The sequence below is a fragment of the Sminthopsis crassicaudata genome, chromosome 3 (genome assembly GCF_048593235.1).
Source record: "Sminthopsis crassicaudata isolate SCR6 chromosome 3, ASM4859323v1, whole genome shotgun sequence".
Taxonomy (NCBI): Eukaryota; Metazoa; Chordata; class Mammalia; order Dasyuromorphia; family Dasyuridae; genus Sminthopsis; species Sminthopsis crassicaudata.
In genome coordinates this window covers 546,956,223-546,980,663 of record NC_133619.1, presented here as the reverse complement: position 1 = coordinate 546,980,663, position 24,441 = coordinate 546,956,223, and the positions used below count along the sequence as shown (strand labels likewise).

Here is a 24,441-nt window from a genome sequence, read left to right as displayed (position 1 = left end):
CTGCTCATTTTACATGGTTCTTTATTATTTCCTTCCTTTTCAGGAGTAATATTCCATTTATTCAAAATCCAATAAGTAACAAGATTCTGCCATGCAAAAGACATTACTAGACACTAGGAATATTAAGAGAAAGATGACATTGCTGTTCCCCTCAGGGAGCTTATATTCTTGAGTTCCAGACTATTGAGCAATTCTTACATATGATCTTTATTTTGAAGAATTGTGGGCTTTTCAAACTTTCATTGCTTCCACTTTCTAAACTGATTAATGTAGTTTAGGATTAAAGTATTTAGCAGAGAAACTTAACCTGGAGAAGTGAAATAAATGAAGGCCTGTAAAGTGGTAATAAAGGAGACAGCACGAGAGTTCATGACTTTTCATTTCCTATTTGTATTATTAAAAACAAACTAAACAAGAAAACAAACAACAAACCAAAAAAAAAAAAAAAACAACTCAGTTTCATTTCAAAGAGTTATATTTCAAATGAAGGTTTGTAATTTGGTCCTTTGGAACTTGGAGTGCAGTTTCTTATAGAAGCAACAGTAGGGAATCATACTTTTAAGTTCCCGGGATAATCCACAAAAGCTTATTTAACCCCAAACTGAAAGATAAGTATTAATAAGAGTTCTGCAAATACAGTACAATAAATAAGACCTTGCTTGTGTTAATCCTAAACAAAATTGTTAAATATGAAGTTTATTGTGAATATCCTTTTCTAGAACTCTCCCAACTACAAGTATTTCTCCCGACATGTTCAATGTTCTTATGTTGTACTACATTTATTTTCTTTACATAGCTTTTTGTTCCTTCTTTTGCTTCATAACATAACTTCCTGACAATCTCTAAGATTTTTTTTTTTTTTAATAATAGCTTCCATGACTTAAAGCATCTTGGAGTTGGAAGGTTCCTCAGAAGTCAGAGGATTATTGATTTAAGAGTTGAAAGGGACCCCAGAGGCCATCTGTTTCACTTTTTACCATAAGAAAACTTGGGTCCATGAAGATATTGAAAGGTTTGCCCAAGGTCACCCAGCTAGAGATGGTTTTAGCCAACTTATAAGAATTCTCTCCACCATGTAGCCCTGGTTAGTGATTTTAATCCTTACTTAAAAGTGATTAGGAAAGCTGTCCACTCCACTTTGAACAGTAAATTGTTACCATTTTTTCCCCCTTTAGATCAAACTAAAATCTTCACTTCTATGACTTGCTCCATTTTTCTGCTCCATTTTCCCCTTAGGTCAGCAAATCTAATTATTCTTCTTTATGAAAGCTTTTTAAATACATGAAGATAGTAATGTTCCACCCAAATTTTTCTTCTCTAGGCTAAATATTTCCAGTTCTTACAGGCTGGGCTATGTGCTTACATGGACTGAAATCCAGTCCCCTCATCATCTTGGTCACTTTCCTTACACTGCATTAGCTTGTCAATGTCTTTTACAAATTGTGCTACTCAGAATTGAACAAAATATTCCAAAAGTGCCCGACTACCACCTCCTCTGTCCTGAATGCTATACTTGGTTAATGCACCTGAGATTGCATTAGGTTTCCTTTTTGGCTGCCAAGTCACAATGCTGACTCATGTAGAACTTTCAGTCTATTAAAACCTTTCAACAGCTCAGGTTCTGATGGGGGTGGGGGAAGTGATGGCTCTTTGTATGTATAGGTCATTAAAAAATTACAGATTACCTATATTTTGGAATGACCTTTTCAGGGCCAATGCAACGGGTGCAATTTGTACCCAGTATATATTATAGTGAAGCAGATAATTAGCTATATGAAATACGAAGAATGTCGAGAAGAAGTTAGGTTCTGTTTCTGGTACAGGTGTGTTCATAGTGTGCAAATGTGTAGTTGTGTACACACCAAGTCTGTAGGTCACTTCAAGGTTGATTTTTGTTTGTTTGGATCTTTTTTTTCTTCTTTTTTAAAAATATGGTACTTCTTCCTATATGCAGATAGGTGACCCAGTGGATAGAGTGCTATGGCTGGAGTCAGGAAAACTCACCTTTGTGACTTCAAATATGGTCTCAGATACTTACTAGCTGTGTGACCCTGGGCAAGTCAATTAAATGTGTTTGCCTCAGTTTCCCCATCGGTCAAATGAACTGCAGAAGGAAATGCCAAACCACTTCATTATCTTTGCCATGAAAACCCCAAATGGGGTCACAAAGAGACACTATCGAAATAGCAACAACAACTTCCTATGGCCCATCACCACTAACAGCATAGTGTGAGGTTTAGCACAGGGCTGTCCATGTGTTAGCACCGATTCTCCATCTTAATTATTTTCCTTCAGAAGACAGTCTTTGGACCATTATTGGACTGAAGATATAATCAAGAAGTGAAGTCCTTAGATCAAATTCTGTTGCAAAAGCAATGACTCACTTGTTTTGACCCCAACACAATCTTGCACAAGATTTTAGCTTAAGGGTGGGAAGTGAATGATGCCCTGGTCATCCAGGATCCTTCTCCTCTGCCTTGGTCAGACCTGTACATTTTCATATGTCCTTGGATCACTTCTCAGGGATGATGTTCTGTCCTGTGAAAAAGGATCTGTACAAAAACATGCTCAATTTGTGGAAGGTGACAAGGCTGGGTACTTAGTTTTATTTGCTTGTTTCATTTAAAATCAAAAGTTTTTTTCTCTCTCTTGAGGTAGTAAAGTCCTTCAGCCCAGACTTGGCTAACAGTCAATATTTTGCAGCTCAATCTCTTCAGTTGTGCTTTCTGCAAATAAAATGACATATTAATTCTGTGCAAGAGGCAGTATGTTTAGAGGTACTGGATCATAAAGTGGCAATTATCAAAAGTTAGATATTATACAGTGGAACATAGTAGACATACAATTCACAGTAGTAAATGATCATAGTCAATATGTGTTTGACAAATGTAAAAATTTAAGTTTGTGAGATAAGAATTCACTATTTGGTAAAAATTGTTGGGAAAACTGAAAAGCAGTTCAGCAAAAATTGGATATAGGCCAGTATTTTACACTATTTATCAAGATAAAGTCAAAATGGATATGTACTGAAAGTAAATTAGAAGAACAAGGAATATATTATCTATCAGACATGAGTAGAAGAATTTATGAATTAAGCAAGAGATTAGTGTGAGATACAAAATGGATACTTTCAATTGTATCAAGTTTAAAAAGTTTTAGACACATAAAACCAATGAAGCCAAGATTAGGAGAAATGCAGAAAATTGGGGAGGAAACAGTTTATCAGAAAAAGATCTCATAACTCAAAATATATTAGAAAACTTTGTCAAATTTATAAGTGTATGAGTCATTTTCCAGTTGATAAATGGTTAAAGAATATGAACAGTCAGTTTGTGGATGAAATCAAAACTATATGCCGTCATATAAAAACATTTTAAATTATTATTGATTAGAGAAATGAAAATAAAAACAATTCTGAGGTACCACCTTATACCTATCATGTTTGCTAAAATGATAGAAAGGGAAATTAAAAGTTGGAAGGGATGTGGAAAAATTGGGACACTAATACATTGTTGGTGGAACTGTGAACTGATAACCATTTTGGAAAGTAATCTGGGATTATGCCCAAAGAGTTAAAAAAAACTTGTGATATTCTTTGACTCATCAATACCACTATTAGGTCAGTTTCCCACAGTGATTAGGGAAGAGGGAAAATAACCTACATGTTCTAAAATATTTATAGCAGCATCTTGTGATAGTAAAGAACTGGAAATCGAGGAGACGCCTGTCAATTGGGGAATAAACAAGTTGTGATATATGATTGTGATAAAATACTATTTTGCTGTATAAAATGATGAGCAATTTGATTTAGGAAAACTTGATAAAACTTTCATGAAATATTAAAGAGTGAGAATGCAAGATAATAGTAATAGCAATATTATTCTAAAAACAACAGGGAATAACTAAGTTGTGAGTATCACAAATACTCAAATCAACTACAAAGGATCTATCAAAAAAGATGTTATCCACCAGAGAAAGAATTGATAAATAGAAGTATGCATAGTATAGTATGGTTATATATATATATATGTGTGTGTGTGTGTGTATATATATGTATACATGTATATATGTGTGCATATATGTATATGTGTGTATATATGTATGTATGTAAACACACACATGTGTTCCAGGCTATACATTGTAGACAATGCACCAATCTAGGCTGGTAGAGCAATTTTCTGACCAGGAATTTCCCAAATATGTCTTGGATCAAAAAAATTACCTGAAAACTGTGGGAAGCTGGTTTTCCCAAATGCCAGAGCCGCCATTAATGCCAAGGTTGCCCTAGAAAACATGAGGATTCGATGATCACAAGACCAAGAGAATTACCTTTCAGCTTGTGTCTCCTCTTCCTCTGGAATTTGTATGAGCACTTATTACAGACCCACATAAGGCTGATTAACACTGTGGCCACAGCACCCAAAAACGCCAGGACAACTGCCACAAAATGTAAATCTTCATAGAGAATCTCTAAAGAGAGGATGAAAGAGGAAAGGAGGGAAGATAATTTCTCTTAATAGTATGAAATAAGTCCAAAACACTTTCTCAATTCAATTAGATATGGAAGGACCTTTAGGGACCTCCTTACCAGACACGTGTAGCACAATAATGCCAAACTGGCTGCTTCCCAGTCCTTCAGTCACAGTGACTGTGTAGTAGCCGGTGTCTCTCACACCTACTCTGAAGAGCTGGATTGAACCATTGTCATATGTACAAACTCGATCCTTATGGCTTTGGGACACATTGGCTTGGGTTCCAGGTTGCCATTCCACAATTTTTTGCATCCCCCAGTAAGATGTGTATTTCCACTCAATGGTAGGCACCCCATGGCAAGAATATTCAACTGAGAGTAGAATGTCTTGAGCCACTGTGGCATTGATGTTAGGCTGTGGAATGGTCAGTGATACTCCCTGGCCTGTAACATAAAATAGGAAATTTGGGAGTTGTGAGGATGTATCCAGATGGATGATATTTAGAGATAACAGTTTCTAGTTATGTATCATTATCTAGCTTGATCGTCTCAACCCTATTATGAGATAGACCACACAAATGTTACAGTTCCCTTCTGAAGCAACTCAAGTTCAGAGAGTGACTTGCCCAAATCATACTGCTAATAAGTAGAAGGACACAACTGAAGTCCATGTCTCATGATTCTGTGTTCAATGCTCTTGTCACTGGCCAGACTGCTACATCCAGAGCAAGTGGCTGAAGATGCTGATGGCACCTGTATCAAAAGTGGTAAATAGATCTGTGACCATCCATGAGGATTTGACTTGATTGAGGTGTGTCCCTCTTCCAACAGAAATCGCAGCCATTCTATATCTTAGGAGATAGTATTGATGAGCTTCTGTGACCAAAAGAATTTACCCCCTGTCGGCCACCTTTCATGTGATAAGCCTTTCCACTATAAATAAGACATGTTGAGTTTAGATGGGATGATTTTCCAGTTCCAAAGGACTTGCTAAAATTTTGTGGCTCTTTAGCCTAATCCTTGATAGCTCAGACTGACCTCATGGAAACTGCTATACTCTTATGAGGCATTAAAGGATGCTTTTAATGCAAAAAGTTAGATAAATCTTTGGACAAAATTGTGATTATAAAGGTTTTTTTTGTTTGTTTTTGTTTTCAGGATTTTCTCATCCATAGAGGTCCAGTCCTTTCAAAGCCTAAGCCAAGTCATATATATTCTCTGGGCTTCAGTTTCCACATCAGTAAAATGAAAGCCTCTTATTGGTCCCCAGATGGTTAGAGCCAAGCATTACCTACCATATCACACCAGTTCCTAGTGGCAAACCATTTCTCTGGACTCTGGCTTACTCCCTTTTACATACTTTTCTTGTGCCTTATTCCTTACTAGGTGATAGAATTAGAACTTAGTTGTTAAATAAATTTCATGTTAAAGTGCTAATCATTTCATGCTCCTAGAAAACATTTATATTCTATAAATATAGAATATATTTATATATACTCTCTCTCTCTCCTCTCTCTCTCTCTCCTCTCTCTCTCTCTCTCTCTCTCTCTCTCTCACAAATTAGATACCATATTAGGAGCTGCCAGCACAATTTGTGGGCATGTCCTGACCTAAGAATTTACATTAGTGTGGGTGAAGGATCTAATTTGATAACATAGCAACCTATAGGAAATCAATGGAAACAGACTCTTAGGAGTAAAACGTTAACGAGACCAATCCCTTTATATTGCTGATGAAGAAACTGAGGCTCAGAGAAATGATTGAGATTCTTTAAAATTATATAGCTACTTAGTAGAAGAGTCACAATATGAAGCCTGTTCTCCCAATTGCTAGCACCACTCCCTTTTCTCCTTACTATACATACCAGGCTGCTATGCCTTGTAACATATTGTTCCTTCTCATACAGTATGTGAACAGCATGTGAAGATAACTATCTTCTCTCTGTAGATTGAACAGTAGCCTGTTTCTTTTGAGATGTTCTTTTCAGATCTCACTAAAATTCCTAATTAAGTTGCCATTGTTTTCAAGATTAGAACAGAGCCAGAAAGCAAGAATTATATAGTCAGAGAATGTCAAAGATGAATAGGACCTTAGATGTCATCTAGTCTATTTTCCTCATTTGTACAGGTAAGGTAACTGAGTTCTGGTTACCTCAGACCTTTCCCCCTTCTTTCTATCTGCTCTCCCACCAGGATTCTCTCTCACTAGGGACTCAGTCCTTTCATAGGCTTTAAACCTAAGAGAAGTCACATAAACTCTCAGAATCTTAATTTCCCCATCAGCATTTTTTATTTGGCCAAAATTATGAGTAAGTGTTGAAAGAACTTGAACCCAGAGCCTTTGACTCTAAGCCCAGTACTTTTTTCTATTATATCACACTGCAAATCCAGGTGGGATGGGATAAAAATGAAAAGAGAAAGACTTATCCCCATGTCAGCAAAAATAAAGGATGGTGAGATGTTTTCTAATGGTGATAGGATAAATTGGGATGGGGAAGAGACTTGAGGCAGACTTTTTAGGGTTAGGGTTAGGGTTAGAGTTAGGGTTAGCCAGGGAAGAATACAAATTTAGAGTGTGAGAATCTGAAAAAAAAAAAAAAAGCCAGGCAGTAATATTTCTCCTAATTTTGTAGGTGGGGAAACTAAGGTCTAAAGAATGAAATAATTTGTCCACAGGTCAAATTTTGGGTAGTATAGTCAAGATTTGAACTGATTCAATTCCATTGTAATACAGGGATGACCTTGAACAATTAATAATGTAATCCCTAGAATTGGTGCATATTTTTCTCCACTTCTCCTCTGCCACTTGCTTGTGAAAACATTATATCTATTTGTTGTGAGTAGGTCATAAAAATGAGTGTGGTTTCTAGGCAATTAAATTGTCTTTAGCTAACTTTAATGAGTAATTCACTCCACTGTTTTTGAAATGCTGTGAAATCAAACCTAGACAAGGCTAGAAAAAACCTCCCACATATGAATTCTTTATATTTATACCTATGTCTGATTCTAGTTCAAGATTTCTTCTCCTTAGACCAATTAATTGGACAAAGAAGGAAGAAACAGGAAAATAGACTGTGTTTTATCTTAAAGTTTTTAACATCAATTTATGGACCTTATTTCATCTATAGAACAACTCTGTGAAGTAGATGAGGAAAATTAGGCTAATGGAGGAAGTGAAATTATTTTCAGGGTTATCCAGCTAGAGAGGTCACCCAGCTGGCCAGGTTTAGCAATCTAGCCTCAGTAAGTAGTAGTTAATAAGGAAATAACTTTGATAATGCATCTTGAAGAATTAGGTAGACTATAGTACTAAGTGAAATATTTAGAGGATGGGGGAGGAACAGACCTTGTGATGCCATCAGAGCTCCTACTCTTGACTTTACCATTAACTAATAAAAATAGCCAGAGTTAGCTAGATAGAGACTTAGGACTTAGCGTTCAAATCCAGTTTCAGAAATTTATTAGCTATGTGATCCTGGGTGAATCATCTACTCTTGTTTGCCTTAGTTTCCTTATCTATAAAATGAGCTGAAGAAGGAAATGGCGAAACACTCCATTATCTTTGCCAAGAAAACCCTATATGGAATCACAATGAGTTGGCTTTAACTAAAATGACTCTACAACAACAGTAATAATAGCTAGCATTTATATGGTGCTTTAAAATTTATAAACTTCTTTACACATATGCTAATTTATTCAATCCCCACAAGCTGTGAAATAGGAGCTGTTATTATTATTATCCTCATTTTCCAGATGAGTCAACTGAGAAAGAAATGTAAATGACTTGCCCAGCCAGAGTCACACAGCTATTAAGTGTCTGAGTGTCAATCATTGGTCTATCTGTGGATGTACCTGTTTCACCATGCAGCTGTCTCTATTCCTGTAAATTTTCTTAGGTCTTAGAGCCCTCATCTATCCAATAAGGTTAGTCAAGATTAGGTTCTTGAGCTTTTTCTGTCAATGACTCTTCTGGCACTTGGGTGAAACCTATGGATCCTCAAAATAATGTTTGCTGCTAAAATTCAGTTTGAGGTTAGTGAAAATAAAGATGTAATTGTTTCCCTATCCAAATTAATGGCCTCTATGAAATCTGTTTATGGACTTTAGATTAAGAACCCCTCGTCTAAAAGATCTTTAAGAGTCCATGAAAGACAAAAAATGTTATGATTCTAAAAGCAAGCTTTATAAACTCAACAATTTTACTAAAGGATGATCATATCCAGATCTAGCTTGTAAATGCCATGAGGGTAAGGATTGTCATGTCTAAACTGGGCATCTCAAGGAATTGCCTCACTACTTCTTCCCCATTCTGAACATATCAGGTGCTAATATTTGTTGTTAAATGATCCAATGAATTAATACTTTACTCTCCTACCCCCTAAGAGAGTTCTCATCTGAGTATTTGGTAGCACTGTCTCTGGTTAATGGAGAGAGCTTCCTGTTACTGAATAAAGCCATATTGGACACAAGATATGTCAAGGCCAGGGGTCTAGATGATTGATGAGTGAGGACCTAAAGATCACTTATGAGCAAAGCTCTTGAAATTCAGTGAATGACCTTTATGATATTTATTATTGACACAGTATGCCTCTGTCAGCAATTATGAAGCACTTACTATGTGCCAGCACCATGTTAAATATGAGTAAAATGTCACTTAACTTAAGTATTGCATCTGCCATATCCCCTGAGGATAAGTCTGCTGAGATTCTGGCAGCTGAATGAAGGGAGTGATTTTAAAATGCAAGGAACTGATTTTACATTTTCTTGCCCACATTGGCCATTGATTTTCATTCCACCTTTCTTCCCTGATAACTGAGGGCTCAAAGCGAATGCCAGACTGAGAAAGCTTCCAGTTTGTGGAAATAAAGGCTCATCTGGGAAAACTGAATGTTTCTGAATTCTTAGTTTCCTAAGACCTAAGCAACAGGTGGTCCTTCTGGGTGGGAGAGCCTCTCTACCCCCCCCCAATCTTCTTTAATGGCTACAGGAAGATGCAATTAAAACAGATAATGACATGTTGGTTTTTTTTTTTTTTAATTAATTTTATAATTATAATTTTTTTTGGCAGTACATATGCATGGGTAATTTTTTTTTTTTACAACATTATCCCTTATATTCACTTTTCCAAATTTTCCCCTCCCTCCTTCTACTCTCTACCCTAGATGACAGGCAATCCCATACATAATAAATGACATGTTGTTTAAATGTCAGCAAGAGGGGTTCCCAGATGCAGGTTTAGCCAATGAGTGGCTGGCTGGTCCACTTCATTAAATTTTTGTTTTGTCATATCCTATCTAGGAAATTACCCCCTCTTGCTCCTTCTCCTAAAAGACTTAAAAATGTCTCTAAGCAAGGAGTCTCCTTTCAATTGGATGATCCATGAGTTTAAATCTGCCATTGGATGTCTCTTGGTAGAACAGGTATCTCAGCAGTACTGAATGCTAGCTATTAACCAAACCTAAGAATTATAGAATCATAGAGAGCTGGCAGAGTCTTTGGAGTACAGCATTCTTGAAAAGGAAATGGCCTCCACATGTGCCCCTAACAAGTGATTCACTTGAACCCTTCTGACAATGGGAAAGTCACTATTATCTACCAAGTCAATCCATTTCTATTTGGGACAGTTTAAATCAAAATTCAGACTGATAGAGTTATTTTTTAATCAAGTCAAAAGTTTACCTATCTGTAGTTTCCATCCATTGTAGAGAGAAATTCTATTACTCACTGATGTTGATGAATATAGCTTTGTGTCCAAAGCCACTTGGGTCATAGGAGGGTGTGACTGGGAGAACCTAAGCCAAAGCTAAGTATACTCAGTAGGAGGAAGGGAGGGCCCATGGGTATGGTTAGTTAACCTCAGAGCTAAGAGCTTATAAAATATGAACAAAGTTATATTCTGAGTCTTTCAACTGTTCACAAGAATTAAAAAGAAGAGCCTCCCTCTAATTCCCCCCTCTCCACAATCCTTGTGGTTGGGATTAAGTTTGGAGACAGGGAACTAAGTATTACAATGAATTAATCGGTGAATTAAAAAAAAAAAAAAGAAAAATCATTTATTAGTACCATGGTCCAATCGAGAGCAAGAAGGTACCAGAGACCAGCTACTCCAACTCCATCATTATACAGATGGGAAAAGTGAGGTCCAGAGAAGAGGAAGGTTCAGATATTTGCCTCAGGTGACATAGGTAGAAGTGGAATTTAAAGTCAGATATTCTAATTTCAGATCCACCACATTTTGCCTACAATGTGCACTTATTAAGTGCTCACTATGTGCCAGGTACTGGACTAAGCACTGGAGATACACAGAAATGTAAAAGGCAGCCCTTATCTTCAAGAAGTTAACAATTTACTGGGAGAGATGACTGTATACAAACAAAATATATGTGAGATAAAATGATGGTCATTTCATAGGGAAAACACTAAGATAAGGAGGATTAGGAAAAGTGTCTTGAGAAGATGGGATTTTAGCTGAGATTTGAAGGAAGCCAGGGAAGCCAGGAGATAGAGATGAGGAGGTAGGACATTCCAGGAGGAGAGCCAGGAAAAACACTCAGAATGGAGAGATGTGTCAAATTTGTACAATACAAGGAGCCCATGTAGGGTCATTTGACTACAGAGTAGGTGGGAGAGGAAAGATATAAGAATAATGAGAAGGTCCAAGAGGGCCAGGTTGTGGAGGGCTTTGAATGCCAAACAGAGGGTTTTATATTTGTTCCTAGAAGTCACAGGGAGACTGTGGAGGTTCATTGACTAAATGGAGAATGATATAGACAGATCTATGTTTTAGGAAGATCACTTTGACATCTATGTGGAAGATGGATTGGAGTGGGAAGTACTTGAGGCACGTAGACTCACCAGAGGCCTACTGTAATTATTAAGGTGTGAAGTGGTGAGGGCCTGCACCAGAGTGGTGGCAGGGGTAGAAGAGAAAACCTGGTGCAGTTTGGATCACTGGGATATTTAAAGTGAGGCAATCTCTTCCCTTAAGGCACTTACATTTTAATAGGGGAAGATCACAAATAAGGGGAGTAGTGGTCTGGAAGAGAATTTTAGTCTGGTGAGTTATAGGGATTGTGAGGGGACCCAAAGATAACCGGTTGTCACTGGCTGGGATAGAACTGTTTAGATTGCTATCCCCAGATTAAGTCATGGATTGGGAGAGATAGGAAATGTGTGCATGGTCATAGGGCAGATCACAAGATGGGATGACCTGATTTCTAGGCTAAGATGTAAAACTGTGATATAATATACTGGATAAATTTCCACTCACTCATTCACTAATCAGAATAGCTCAACACTTCTAGCAATTCAGTATCTCCCCAAAGTTCCAAACTTTTAGAGAAGAGAGCCTAGTTTTTGGATCTCAATCTGAAAGGTCTTTGATTCAGGTGGAGAGAAGAGAATAATTGATGGCAAAGATGGCACAGTATCCAACTGAGAGGTATGCCTTTTTTTTTTAACTGTATAGGCAGATTGAATGGAAGATACAAGAAATAGACATATCCCTGGAAGGACATGTGAATAGACACTAACCACCAGCTCCAAGGATAAATGGTACAGTTTATTGAAGATTATTGGACCCAGAGCCACTTAACTTCTCTGAAGCTCAGTTTTCTCATCCATAAAATGGGACAGAGGAAGTGACACTTATGTTTCCCAATTTTCAGGGTTTGTTTTGAGGGAAAACAGCTACTAAATCTGAGGGTGATATAGAAACGGTAGCTGTTATTGCCCAGGTTAAGTATTACCTGTTTTTCCTTCTCATCAATCTTAATCCAACTTGTTCTTCCAGGCCTAGGCTGAGTTCTACCTCAACTGGAAGCTTTCACCAACCACTCCAGCCTCTCCTGATTTCTTCACTCTTAGGAACCTCAATATTCAGCACAGGGACCACTCCCTGTGATTTTAGAGTATTCTATATCCTTCAAAGGACCAAATAATGTTAAGTTCATAGTAGTTACTCAATAAATATTATTGTGATCCAGCCAATGGAAACTCTTTCAGAGTTGCAATATATACCCATGTATTAGTATAGTGATGATACATTCAAGAAATGGGGGATGATCTCCCCATAACAAGGGAAAATAGTATATTTTTAATCAGGGTTTGAAAAAGAAATATCCTTTGTCATAAGATCCTGTGATTTCATTTTGGGTCCAGAAAATCTTGTCATCATTCTATAGGATCTTAGATTGAAGAACTAGGGATCTCAGAGACCATCTAGCTCAAGCTCATCATTATACATATAAGAAAACTGTGTCCCAAAGAAGTTAAATAACATGTCCCGATGTCATATAGTAGTAAATGGTGGAGCTGGAATTTGGATCCAAGTCTTTTTCTGCTGACATTTTGGAGGGTCCACGCCATAAGGAAGTATCTGACCTTAGATAGGACCTTAGAGGGCAACAGTAAGGGGTATCACCTTAACAATGCATGATCAGAATAGAAAGTTGAACAGCCATGTAGGGATATTAAAGGATAATAGATACAATCAAGTGTTTCACTGTTACCCATAGGGGAAGAGGAAGGAAGAAGTTTCATTTAAGTACTAACTATATGCCAAGTATAATTGCTTTATGAAGATTATTTCGGATGATCCATAGAATATTAGAAGAGCAATAAAAAGCTTGCTTACATGCTGGATGGATCATGAATGGGAACTTAATTAAAGGACATAAGAATTGAAAAAGTTGACAAGGTATGGGTCAGTAATTGTCTATTATTACTAGAGGTAGTACCTATTAAACATCACATATTAATTCATTAAAATTTGGCTATTTAAAAAAATCTATATGTAGTCTTAAAGAGCAATGAATGTGTTAAATACATACATATGTAACCAACAAACTACACACATATAGCATACATATAGCACTAACATGTGGATGGCATGTATACTATATACCCAACATATAACACAGCACGTAACACACAAATAAAATATAACAAATAATGTAATGTGCATGCCCTTTATTTCATATCCATGTTATCTATTTTGCATGTGTGACATATTCATAACACATGCAAAATAAATTACATGATGCATGCAAAATAAATTACTTATTATACAATGTGATAACCATACACTATAACATGAGATTTCTTGTGCCTAAAATGACATATAACATGTATGTGACATGTGTGCAATATTCATGTTTTCATATATCATATTCATTTCACTTTATTTGAATATATGCCATGGTTTGGGAATAGTCTTTCTTAATCCACTTTTTTTTTCCCTTGGGAAATTTAAGCCACTTTCTTTTGATTGTCATGTATTTTACTGAAGAACTTCTATAGGTTTACAAAAGTCTATGCAATCTGCAGAATGTTTTCTATAAATGGTGACAGGTCTCACCATTGTGAGTGACCAAATAAACAGATTCATGTTAAATACAAGCAAGTGCTGATGTATTATTTTTATGTGAAAAAAAAATTTAAAGGAATATTTGAAGATTTGTCAATAAGGTACTCTTTCTACCAATTCAACTAATAATTTTTTTTTCTAATTTAATCAAAGGTTTTTTATGAGTTGCTGTCCACAATCACCTGGAACCACCTTGATCATGAGACTCTAGGAAAATAAATCAATCTTCAGATCATAGATATAATAATCCATCCCCTCCCCACCTCCACCCCAAGTCCTTCTAGCTCTATATTTGATCCTATAGATGCAAGCACAAAGGAGAGTAGAAAGGATATAAAAGACAATGAATGGGTAAGCAATATATATGAATTATCATAAGTCCTCCTAGTTAGAAGTGGGACTCCAGTCCAACTTGTACCTGAACAAGATTCTCTTCTGCAAGTAGTTATCTAGACTGATTGCTGGGGCAATTGGGGTTAAGTGACTTTCTCAGGGCCACATAGCTAGGAAGTGTTAAGTGTTATGTATCTGAGGTCATATTTGAACTCCGGTCCTTTACTTCAGGGCTGGTACTCTATCCACTGAACCATCTAGCTGCCCCTCAATCAACATTTATTAAGCACCTACAATGTGCCAGTCAGACTTCTAAACTTTATTTGAAAATCTCCAGAAAATAGGAATCTCTCATTTCGAGTGGGAGTCAAGAATTTCTGTGTCATGTGACAACAAAAATGGAGGATGAGACATTTTTTTCTGATGCTCATAACTTCTCCAAAATTGAAATGATTTACCAGAGATAAAGCAATTTAATTTGTCTCCAGGCTCTAGAACACCAAGAACACAAAGAATGCAAAAAATCCCATGAACTAACACCAAAATGCTTATTCAACATCTTCTACCATTCACTATGCTACTGTAAACAAGTTTGCCCAATCTGAATTGATTCAAGGGCTTGCAACAGAACACAGGTCCATCTCCTAATTCCATATTCCAAGTTCAGGCATATATGAATAAATGCTGCAAAACAAAGGAAAATGATTGAACACCTGATTAGGTAGAGAATACTCGGTGGATTTTGATCAATCTATAAAATAATAGTGATTTAAAAGAGAAATGAGAATTGTAAGAACAAAATTTATAGCCTATATGACAGAAACATTTGGATTCATGATGGTGTCTCACTAAAGAAACAAAGGAAAGAACAAATGATTGGAAATGCAAATACACAGAAGTGAAGGTCACTCTGAAAGAAAGAGCAGCAAAAACCAATAATATTAAAAGAGTACTCTATTTCTTCACTTGCTTATCTCATCAGCTTCTACGAATTTAGTTACCTAACCTTTTTTTTTTTTTTTTTGCTAATTTTTAATGCTAATTTATTCTTAAATTTGCCTGTCTTCTCTTAGTCTATCTGATGACCTTCTGTCTTTCATCTTCAGCTACCTTTTATACATCTCAAACCGGATGTCCAGTAGACATTAAACTCAATATGTCCCAAATGGAGCTCGTTATCTTTATCCTGAAAGCCTCCACCACTCTTACCTTCCCCATTATTAGACAGGGAAACAATCCTCCTAGTCCCTTAGGCTTGCCTTCTAACTTTCCCCAAATCCTAAATAAAATTCTATCTTCTACAGGAAACTTTTCCCAATTTCTCTTTGTTCTTCCTTCCATTAATTATTTCCTACTTTTCTTATATCTGGCATGTTTACTTGTTTTCTCCTTCATTAGTTTGTGGGCTCCTTGAGTCTAGGGATTATGTTTTTTTCCACTTAATCTTTTTTTTTTCTTTCTTTCTTTATTTTTAACCACTTTTAATTTTTTCCAAATATATGCAAACCTTTTCAAAACTTTTTGTTCCAACTTTTTCTTCCTCCTTATTCCATTCTTATTCCAACCAAGAAGTCATCCTGAATTTCTTATTATCTCTCATCCCACCATACCAAAGCTGTTGTCAAGGCCTATTGATTTTACCTTTGCAACATCCCTTGAATATGTTTCCTATTCTCCTCTGACACTGTCCTCTCTCATCAACTCACACCTGGACTATTGCTTGATGGTAAATCTGCATGTTTCAATTTTCTCTCCCCTCCTGTCCATCTTCCATGCAGCCACCCAAATGACTTTCCTAAAATACAAATCCAATCATGATCTTCCCCTAATCAATAAACTCCAATGGCTACCTATTGCTTCCTGGATGAAATGCAAAATTTCATGTGGCATTGAAAAGCCCTTCATATCCTAAGCACCCCTTTCCCTTTCCAATCTTATGATTTACTCCCTTGTCCAATACTCCTCAATCCAGTAATTCTGGCCTCCTTGCTGTTATGGAATTAATACGTTCTAACTCTCAGCTCTGCATTTTCTCTGGCTGCCTTCTAACTTTCCCCAAATCCTAAATAAAATTCTATCTTCTACAGGAAACTTTTCCCAATTTCTCTTTGTTCTTCCTTCCATTAATTATTTCCTACTTTTCTTATATCTGGCATGTTTACTTGTTTTCTCCTTCATTAGTTTGTGGGCTCCTTGAGTCTAGGGATTATGTTTTTTCCACTTAATCTTTTTTTTTTTTTAACCACTTTTAATTTTTTCCAAATATATGCAAACCTTTTCAAAACTTTTTGTTCCAACTTTTTCTTCCTCCTTATTCCATTATTCTTTCCCTAGGTAGCAAGCAACCCAATATAGGTTAAATATATTTCCATATTCATCATACTGCATAAGAGAAATAAGATCAAAGGGGGAAAGAAAACATGAGAAAGAAAAAAAAAAAACAAGCAAACAACAACAACAAAAAGGTAAAAATACTATGCTTTGATTTAAATTCAGTCCTCATAGTTCTCTCTCTGGATGTGGATGGCTCTTTTCAGCACAAGTCTATTGGAATTGCCTTAAATTACCTCATTGTTGAAAAGATCCAGGTCTATCATATAATCTTGTATTTTTCTGTGTACAATTTTAATTTTACTAATATTGTACTTGTAACTAAGTACGATGTACTTAGTTCTACTCATTTCACTTAGTACTAGTTCATATAAGTCTTTCCAAGCTTTACTGAAATCAGCCTGTTTATCATTTCTTATAAAACAATAATATTCCATTTCATTCATATATCATAACTTTTTCAACCATTCACTAACTGATAATGGGCATCCACTCAACTTCCAGTTCCTTGATTCTACAAAAAAGCTGCTACAAACATTTTTGCTCATGGGGTTCTTTTCCTTTTTTTATGATATCTTGGGATATAGACCCAAATAGAGATACTGCTAGATCAAAGGATATGCACAATTTGATAGCACTTTGGGCATAGTTTTAAATTGTTCTCCAGAATGGTTGAACAACTCCATTAGCAATGCATTAGTTCCCAGTTTTCCCATATTTTCCAACATTTATTATTATCTTTTCCTGTCATCTTAGTCAATCTGAGAGGTATAAAGTAGTACCTCGGGGTTTCTGTCATCTTAATCAAAACAAGAGGTATGAAGTAGTACCTCAGGGTTGCCTTAATTTACATTTTTCTAATCAATAGTGATTTAGAGCATTTTTTCATATGACTAGAAATGCCTTTAATTTCTTCACCTGAAAATTGTCTCTTCATATCCTTTGACCATTTATTAATTGGGGAATGGTTTGGATTCTTATAAATTTGAATTGATTCTCTATATTTTAGAATTGAGGTCTGTATCAGAAATACTGAATGTAAATTCCGCCCACCCCCACCCCAGCTTTCTTCTTCCTTTCTAATCTTGGCTGCACTGGTTTTGTTCGGGCAAAACCTTTTTAATTTAATGTAATCAAAACTATCCATTTTGTATTTCATAATGTTCTCTAATTCTTTTTTTTGACCATAAATCCCTTCCTTCTCCACAAATCTGAGAGGTAGACTATCCATTGTTCTTCTTATTTGCTTATAATATCATCTTTTATGTATAAATCATGAACCCATTTTCACCTTATCTTTGTATAGGATGTTAGATGTAAGTCAGTACCTAGTTTCTGCCATACTGTTTTCCAGTTTTCCCAGAAATTTTTATCAAACAGTGAGTTCTTATCCCAGAACTAGAGTCTTTGGGTTTATCAAACACTAGATTACTATAGTCATTGAATATTGTGTCTTGTGAACCTAACCTATTCCACTGATCCACTACTCTGTTTCTTAGCCAATACCAAATGGTATTGATGACTACTGCTTTATAATATAGTTTTAGATCCAGTACAGCTTTTTGCCACTCTTTCTTGTGCTTAGCAAAGTGTTTGGCACATATAGCAGGTACAGTAAATGTTTATTGACTGACTGACTAAAAATGTGCTCTCTATACAAACAAAAAATTGATCTTAAGGACAGGATGAATAAACTATTTAAGGATTATGGGTGTCTCAAAAGAACAGCCATAATCCTTAAATAGTTTATTCATCCTGTGCATCCAGTACAAGAAATAATACAAAAAAAATGTCCAGAACTTCTAGATTCACAAAACAAAATGTCATTTAAAAGAAATTGTAGATTGCCTCTAGAAAAAAATACAAATCTACAAACTACACAGTGGTTACATTTAATAATTCTTTTGAGAAATAAATTCTTCAGGTGACCAGGAAAAATATCTTCAAATACAAAGGAAATGAAATTTCAATAACTAAGACTATTTTGTACCTACCAGAAAATAAGGGAAGAAATGTAATAATGTGTTCTAGAGGGCAATGGAGCTCAAGATACAGCCTAAGATGACCTATCTTATAAATCTGAACTTAACCATAGATGAAAAAAAGATAGATATTCAATAATAAAGAGATTTTTGAAACATTCTTTGAAAACCAGACACAAAGAGAGTATTTGGTTCTAAAACATCCCAGATAATAAAAATGCAGAGGTAAATGAATGATTTACCAAGCTAAGATAATAGCAGCAACCAAGTGACATTTCTTTCTAAATGTTCAAAATTGAAGGTAAAAATCAGGCAGAGGTGATAGTGGAGAGAGGTAGGTTTGGGTCCTTATGGATTTAATATCATGGCACCTCATTTACAGGTGAATCAATATTTTTTTGTATATATCTAAGTACAAAATTGGAGGATATATGGAAATGGAGAGGGGAAAAGAGGGAAGTGTGTGATCTGTCCTGATCAAGTTGAGGACTAGCAATGAGGAAAAGACTATTATGGTTTATCAGGAAGTAGAGAGCCTTCATGGGAATGGGTGAAAAGGTCAGGGAAGATTAAAAAGCAGAAAAGCTCTCTTCAGGCATTGAGAGGGAGTGCACTAATGAATGCACTTATGAGTGAAGAGAGGTATTCTGTGAAGGGAGATGGAGACTTTATACTGGGTGTTATCTCTTGGGATTTGATCCCTAGAAACATCATTTGTTCTTCTTTGTGGTGATTAGAATTCAGAACTTTCTGGGGAACTGATATCTGGTGAATAGAAAAGCATGAACTATGGGAGGAGATGTTGAGACAATTAAGTAGAAGGCAAATTTGAAGAAGGTGATGATGGGAATGTAGGGTATGTTTATAGAAGTCTAGTACCTCAGGAAGTTGCTGCTGAGCCCTTTTCAGTACTGCTTTCCAATTCTGATGTCTATCTGATCCACCAAACCCTCATCAGGTCATTGTTTGGGTTTTTATGGCTTAGAGTGAGCATATATAACTATTGTTTCTGTTCTGGCCAGAAATCCTGAGGGTTTTCCCCTCTTACATAGATTTTTTTTTTAAAGTAGTTAATGTTGGGGCAGCTAGATAGCATAGTGGATAGATCACTGGCCCTGAAGTCAGGAGGACCTGAGTTCAAATCTGGCCTCAGACACTTCACACTTCCTAGCTGTGTGACCCTGGGCAAGTCATTTAACCCCAATTGCCTCAGCAAAATAAATAAATAAATAAAGTAGTTAATGTTTTTGTCTCATTTCTTACCTAGCCTTACTCACTGATTGGGTGTTGCCTTAGACAAATTGAGATCTGGAAAAAACTTAGCTTTAAAAGGCCAAGATTTCTCACTGCATTTGGGGTCATTTTCAGTTTTCCTGATCTATATCTTGTCATTGGACCCAAATGACTCAATAAGAGAGAGTGAGGCTGGTGAGGCTGCCCACTCAGATCCAATTCACATGCAAGTCAAGATATAACCTTCCTGATATCATTGGTCCTCTTTGAGAATTAACAACAAAAATAACAACAACTCTCACCTATGGCTCCAAAAAGTTATAGCATGTGCACTGGTCATAACTTGTAAACCATTTTGGCAGCTGAGTTAAACTAGGCTGAATGTAACTGAAGGGTCTCAAACTCGTTGGTAAGTTGGGGTGTGTCTGTAAGGGTCCTTTAAATGGGCGGCCACAGCGCAACAGGAGATTGAGTTGCCCAGAAATAATCTCTGTGGATATAGGACTGCCCTGTGGGTGGGATCCTGGCCATATTGAGATAGCTTTGTAATGGGTGACGGCTCTCTCTCTGGTTGCTGTGTGTGTGTGACCTCACAGGCCCTTTATAAGCCCACTGCAGACAGCAGTCGCTGTCTTTAACCTGGATCCCTAACATGGGGTAGCTGAGCCAAGCTGATGGATAGCCGAGAGGTAAGGAGTTTGGTAGTGAACATGTGGGTCTTCAGACCAGGTGTTCACTAGGGAGCTAACAAGTCAGGGCATCAAGTTAGGGCATTATGTGAGTAGGTATAACAAAGGCTTTTAAGATTACATGTGGCTGTTCTTGAGCGTGCTACTGGTTATTAAACTATAGATTCAAGAAATTGTGGCCAGAGACCTTTGAAGGCCTCAGAGGAGGCGAGCTGGGTAGAGTTGACACTGCAAAGGTCAGTGGTCAAAGGTACTCTGTTGGGCCTAGGACAGACTGGTAATAGTAACTGCCAGGAAGGCATGTTACAAGTGTCTACCCTAAGCATATGAAGATTTCCACTGGTGGAATGGGCACATGAGAAAAATTTGTTCCAAGAGCCATGAAGGCTGCTGTGGAGCACTTAGAACTTGGTTAGACATCTAAAACACCAAGATCATTCACTAAATCTTGAGTTTTCCCTAGTTGTCTTGACTCTGTCCTGCCACTGGACTGTGATGACTCTGAAAGAGAGACTAAAACCAGTGTGACTTTGTGCAAATCTGCCTCACTTAAGTCCAATTTATGCGTGAATCAAGACACCATCATATCATTTTGCCATTTTTATCTTTCTAAAAATCCTATAGTAACAGGCTAGTGATGAAGCAGCAGGTGCAGATATACTGGGTGCTGTAGTCACAACTGCACAAACCTGGTCCAGGGCAAAGGGTTCTCTTCTCAGTGGAAGGATTTGGCAACCCTCTGTGTGTCTACGTAGTTCTTTAAGGACTACACTGTTTACCTCCTGCCATGAAAAAGGGGCTAGAAAAGTGCCCTAAAATTGCTTACCCAAACCTTGTTTGTTTACTGCAACAGGCAAAGATCTCACCCTATAGTTGAAGCATAAAAAAGTGCAAACATTTCTGCAAAGATTATTCTACTCATCATTAGGACATGGAATGTGTGTACAATTATAGATAACACAAAATCCAGTAGGTGTAAGAGACAAACCACTCTTGTTAAAGAATTCAGAAGATATCACATTCAAATAGCAGCCCTGAGTGAAACAAAGCTGGCAAAGGAAAGCCAGATTACGCAAGTCTGAGCTGGACACACATTTTTTTGTAATAGCCATAGTGAAGGGAAATGCTATAAAATTTGTTATAGATTTTGTGATTAAAATTAATCTAGTCAACAAGCTTGTATGCCTCTCTAAAGCAGTGAATGACAGGCTGATCATGATGTGATTATTACTTGAAGGAAAATCCTGATGCACATCACTGTCTAAGCTCCCATCATGATGATCCAAAGAAAAATTTTGTGAAGACCTGAATCTTATCATCAATGTGCCAAAAGAGGACAAGCTTCTAACTCTGGATGACTTTAATGTTAGAGCGGGTAGGTTCAGACTAATGGGCATAGCAGAGAATCCTTGGGAGGAATGGAAGTGGATACAACAACAATGGTCACTTACTGCTGAAGACTTGTGCATCTCATGACCTTCTCATCACCAACACTGTTTTCTATTTACTTATACACAATAGAACTCCATGGATGTACCTCTTAGCAAATATTAACATTTAATATACTATGTCATTGTAAGAGGAAACGGCAGACAGGATATGAGAGTGACAAAGGTGATGTGTAAAGCAGAGTGCTGGACTGATTATAGACTTATCCTCTCCAAACAAAATATTTGTATTCAATAAAAACAGCAATTCTAAAACAAGAAGAATACCAGAAGACTTATTGTTGGGAGATTAGAGCGTTTCTCTGAGCCCGAACAGTTTGTTGCTAACTTAGAGGGAAAGTTCATGGGTAGCAACAGTGAAACAGAAAAGAAGTGGGCATTTTCAGAACTTTAGGAAACACACTGCATTTGCTCATCTGAGTCAGAACAATTGCAAATATCAAAACTGACTTGATGAAAATGATAAGGAAATTCAGAAATTAAATGAAAAATGAGAACTACACAAGGCTTACCAGAAGGATATTTCATCCATCTCTAAGAAGGCAGCATTTACTTTCATCAATGAAGCTTAGAGAGATACAGAATTCTTGGTTCAGTAAGAAGGCAGATGAAATTCAGTTTTACACTGATAACAATTCAAAGTGCTTTTATGATATCCTAAAGGCTTATTGTTGTGGCTTGTCCTTAAAAAGAATTAGGACAACAAGGAAGTAGTGCAATGACATGCCAGTGAATTGGATAAGTGCAAAGTCATTAACCTCATTTTTTTCCCTCTAAAAGCCATCTGGGTCCAGTGACAAGATAAAGTTAGGACAACTGGCTTTTTAAAGCTAAGGTCTTTTCCTGGTCTCAGTTTGACTGAGGCAACACCCAATCAATGATTAATACTAAGAATGAAAGAAGCAGAGACTCTTTTACCTAGTGCAAAAAAAAATCAGTCAGGGAGGGGAAGACCTTCAGAGTTTTTGGCCAAAACAGAAATATTTATTATTTACATTCACTTTGAGCCAATGAGAACCTAAACAACGATTTATTATTGGTCAGTCAATGAGAGTCAGAATTATTTGAGTTTGAGGCATGAGGTTGAGGGTCACACAGCTAGGAGGTGTTAAGTGTCTGAGGCCAGATTTGAATTCAGGTCCTCCTGATTGTAGGACTGGCGGTCTATCCACTGTGCCAACTAGCTGCCCCCATCCGTATTATCTATCAATTTCATGACAATTTCAGTCATATTGTTAAATGTCTTAAGTGAGGATGAAATCGATATCAAGGTTAGCTATCACACTGATGGTAAATTATTCAACTTCAAAAGGCTACAAGCCAAGACTCTATCTAAAGTAGATAGAGTGTTGGTGCATGATTTTTTGTTTGCAGATGTTTGTGCATTCAATGTACTTTTTGATGCTGCGATGCAACAAAGTATGGATTGATTCTCTGTTGCTTGTGCTAAGTTTGGCCTAAACGTTAATATCCAGAAAATACAAGTGCTCCACCACACAGCACCACACTAGCCATACATGGAACCATCAATTAAGCAAATGGAGAACCTCTAAATATTGTGAATAAGTTTCCTTATCCTGGCAGTATACTTTCCAGGGATAATGAGGTTGGTGCTCGAGTTGGCAGTTCAGAATTGGAAGGCTTCTTTTGGAGAGAAAAGGAGTTAGAATGATTACCAAACTAAATGCCCATAGATCCACTGTACTGACTACATTGTTGTATGGCTGTGAAACCTATTCAGTCAACAAGTGCCATGCCAGGAAAAGGAATCACTTCCATTTGAATTGTCTTAGGAAGATTCTGAAGATCACCTGGTAGGATGAGGTACGGAGGTCTTTTCTCAACTTACACTACTAAGCATTCAAACTCTACTGGGGAGAGTGCAACTCTGAGGAGTTGGTCACATTGTTTGAATGCCAGATATATGTTTGTCTAAAAGACTGTTTCATGGAGAACAGGGCAAGTGTTCACAAGGTGGTCAGAAAAAGCAATGCAACAGCACTCTCAAAGTCTTTCTTAAGAACTTTGGAATTGATTGCATGATATGTGAGACACTGGCATAGGACTACAGGACTACCCAGCATGGCGGGCCCTCATTGGAGAAGGTGCTATGCTCTATGAGGTAATTGAAGTAGCTCAAAAGAAAGGCAAAACGTACAAACCTAGAAAATCTACCTCAAATGTGCACATGGACTTTTGGTGTCTAACCTGTACTTAGAGTCTTCTGAGCTCATATTAGCCTGATCGGTTACATTGACACACTATGCCCTGATTTTAACAGAGTGATGTCCTTTGGTCCTCTTTGAGAACAAAGGTCAACAAGCAACCAATCATTTGTATCCCCAGCATTTGGGCCAGTTCCTGGCACATGACAGATGCTTAATAAATGCTTATTGACTCTTGCCTAATGAGCTATAAGAATAATAGTAACAAAATAATGATAAGAGATTCCAATGTTCCTCCCTCTGCTTTAGTTTATTCTAACAAAAAGGTAAACAAAAGAGAAAATATGGAATTGAACAAATGGCTCCAGAAATTGTAGCTTAAAATTTGTGATATCTTCTAAATGGGACTGCAAAGGAATATAC

At 36.8% G+C, this 24,441-nt stretch overlaps 1 protein-coding gene across 1 annotated transcript in view; it reads right to left on the bottom strand.

Annotated features, from left to right (window-relative positions):
- Positions 1–848: 848 nt before the first annotated feature.
- The window catches only part of VSTM5 (V-set and transmembrane domain containing 5), a 36,437-nt gene continuing 12,844 nt past the window's right edge, over positions 849–24,441 (bottom strand). Inside the window, exons 2-4 of the mRNA XM_074304520.1 lie at positions 4,589–4,915; positions 4,330–4,470; positions 849–2,726 (exon numbers count right to left, since the gene is read on the bottom strand). Of these exons, the coding sequence (XP_074160621.1) occupies positions 2,683–2,726; positions 4,330–4,470; positions 4,589–4,915 (512 nt within the window). The 3' untranslated portion in view covers positions 849–2,682. The remainder of the gene's footprint in view (positions 2,727–4,329; positions 4,471–4,588; positions 4,916–24,441) is intronic.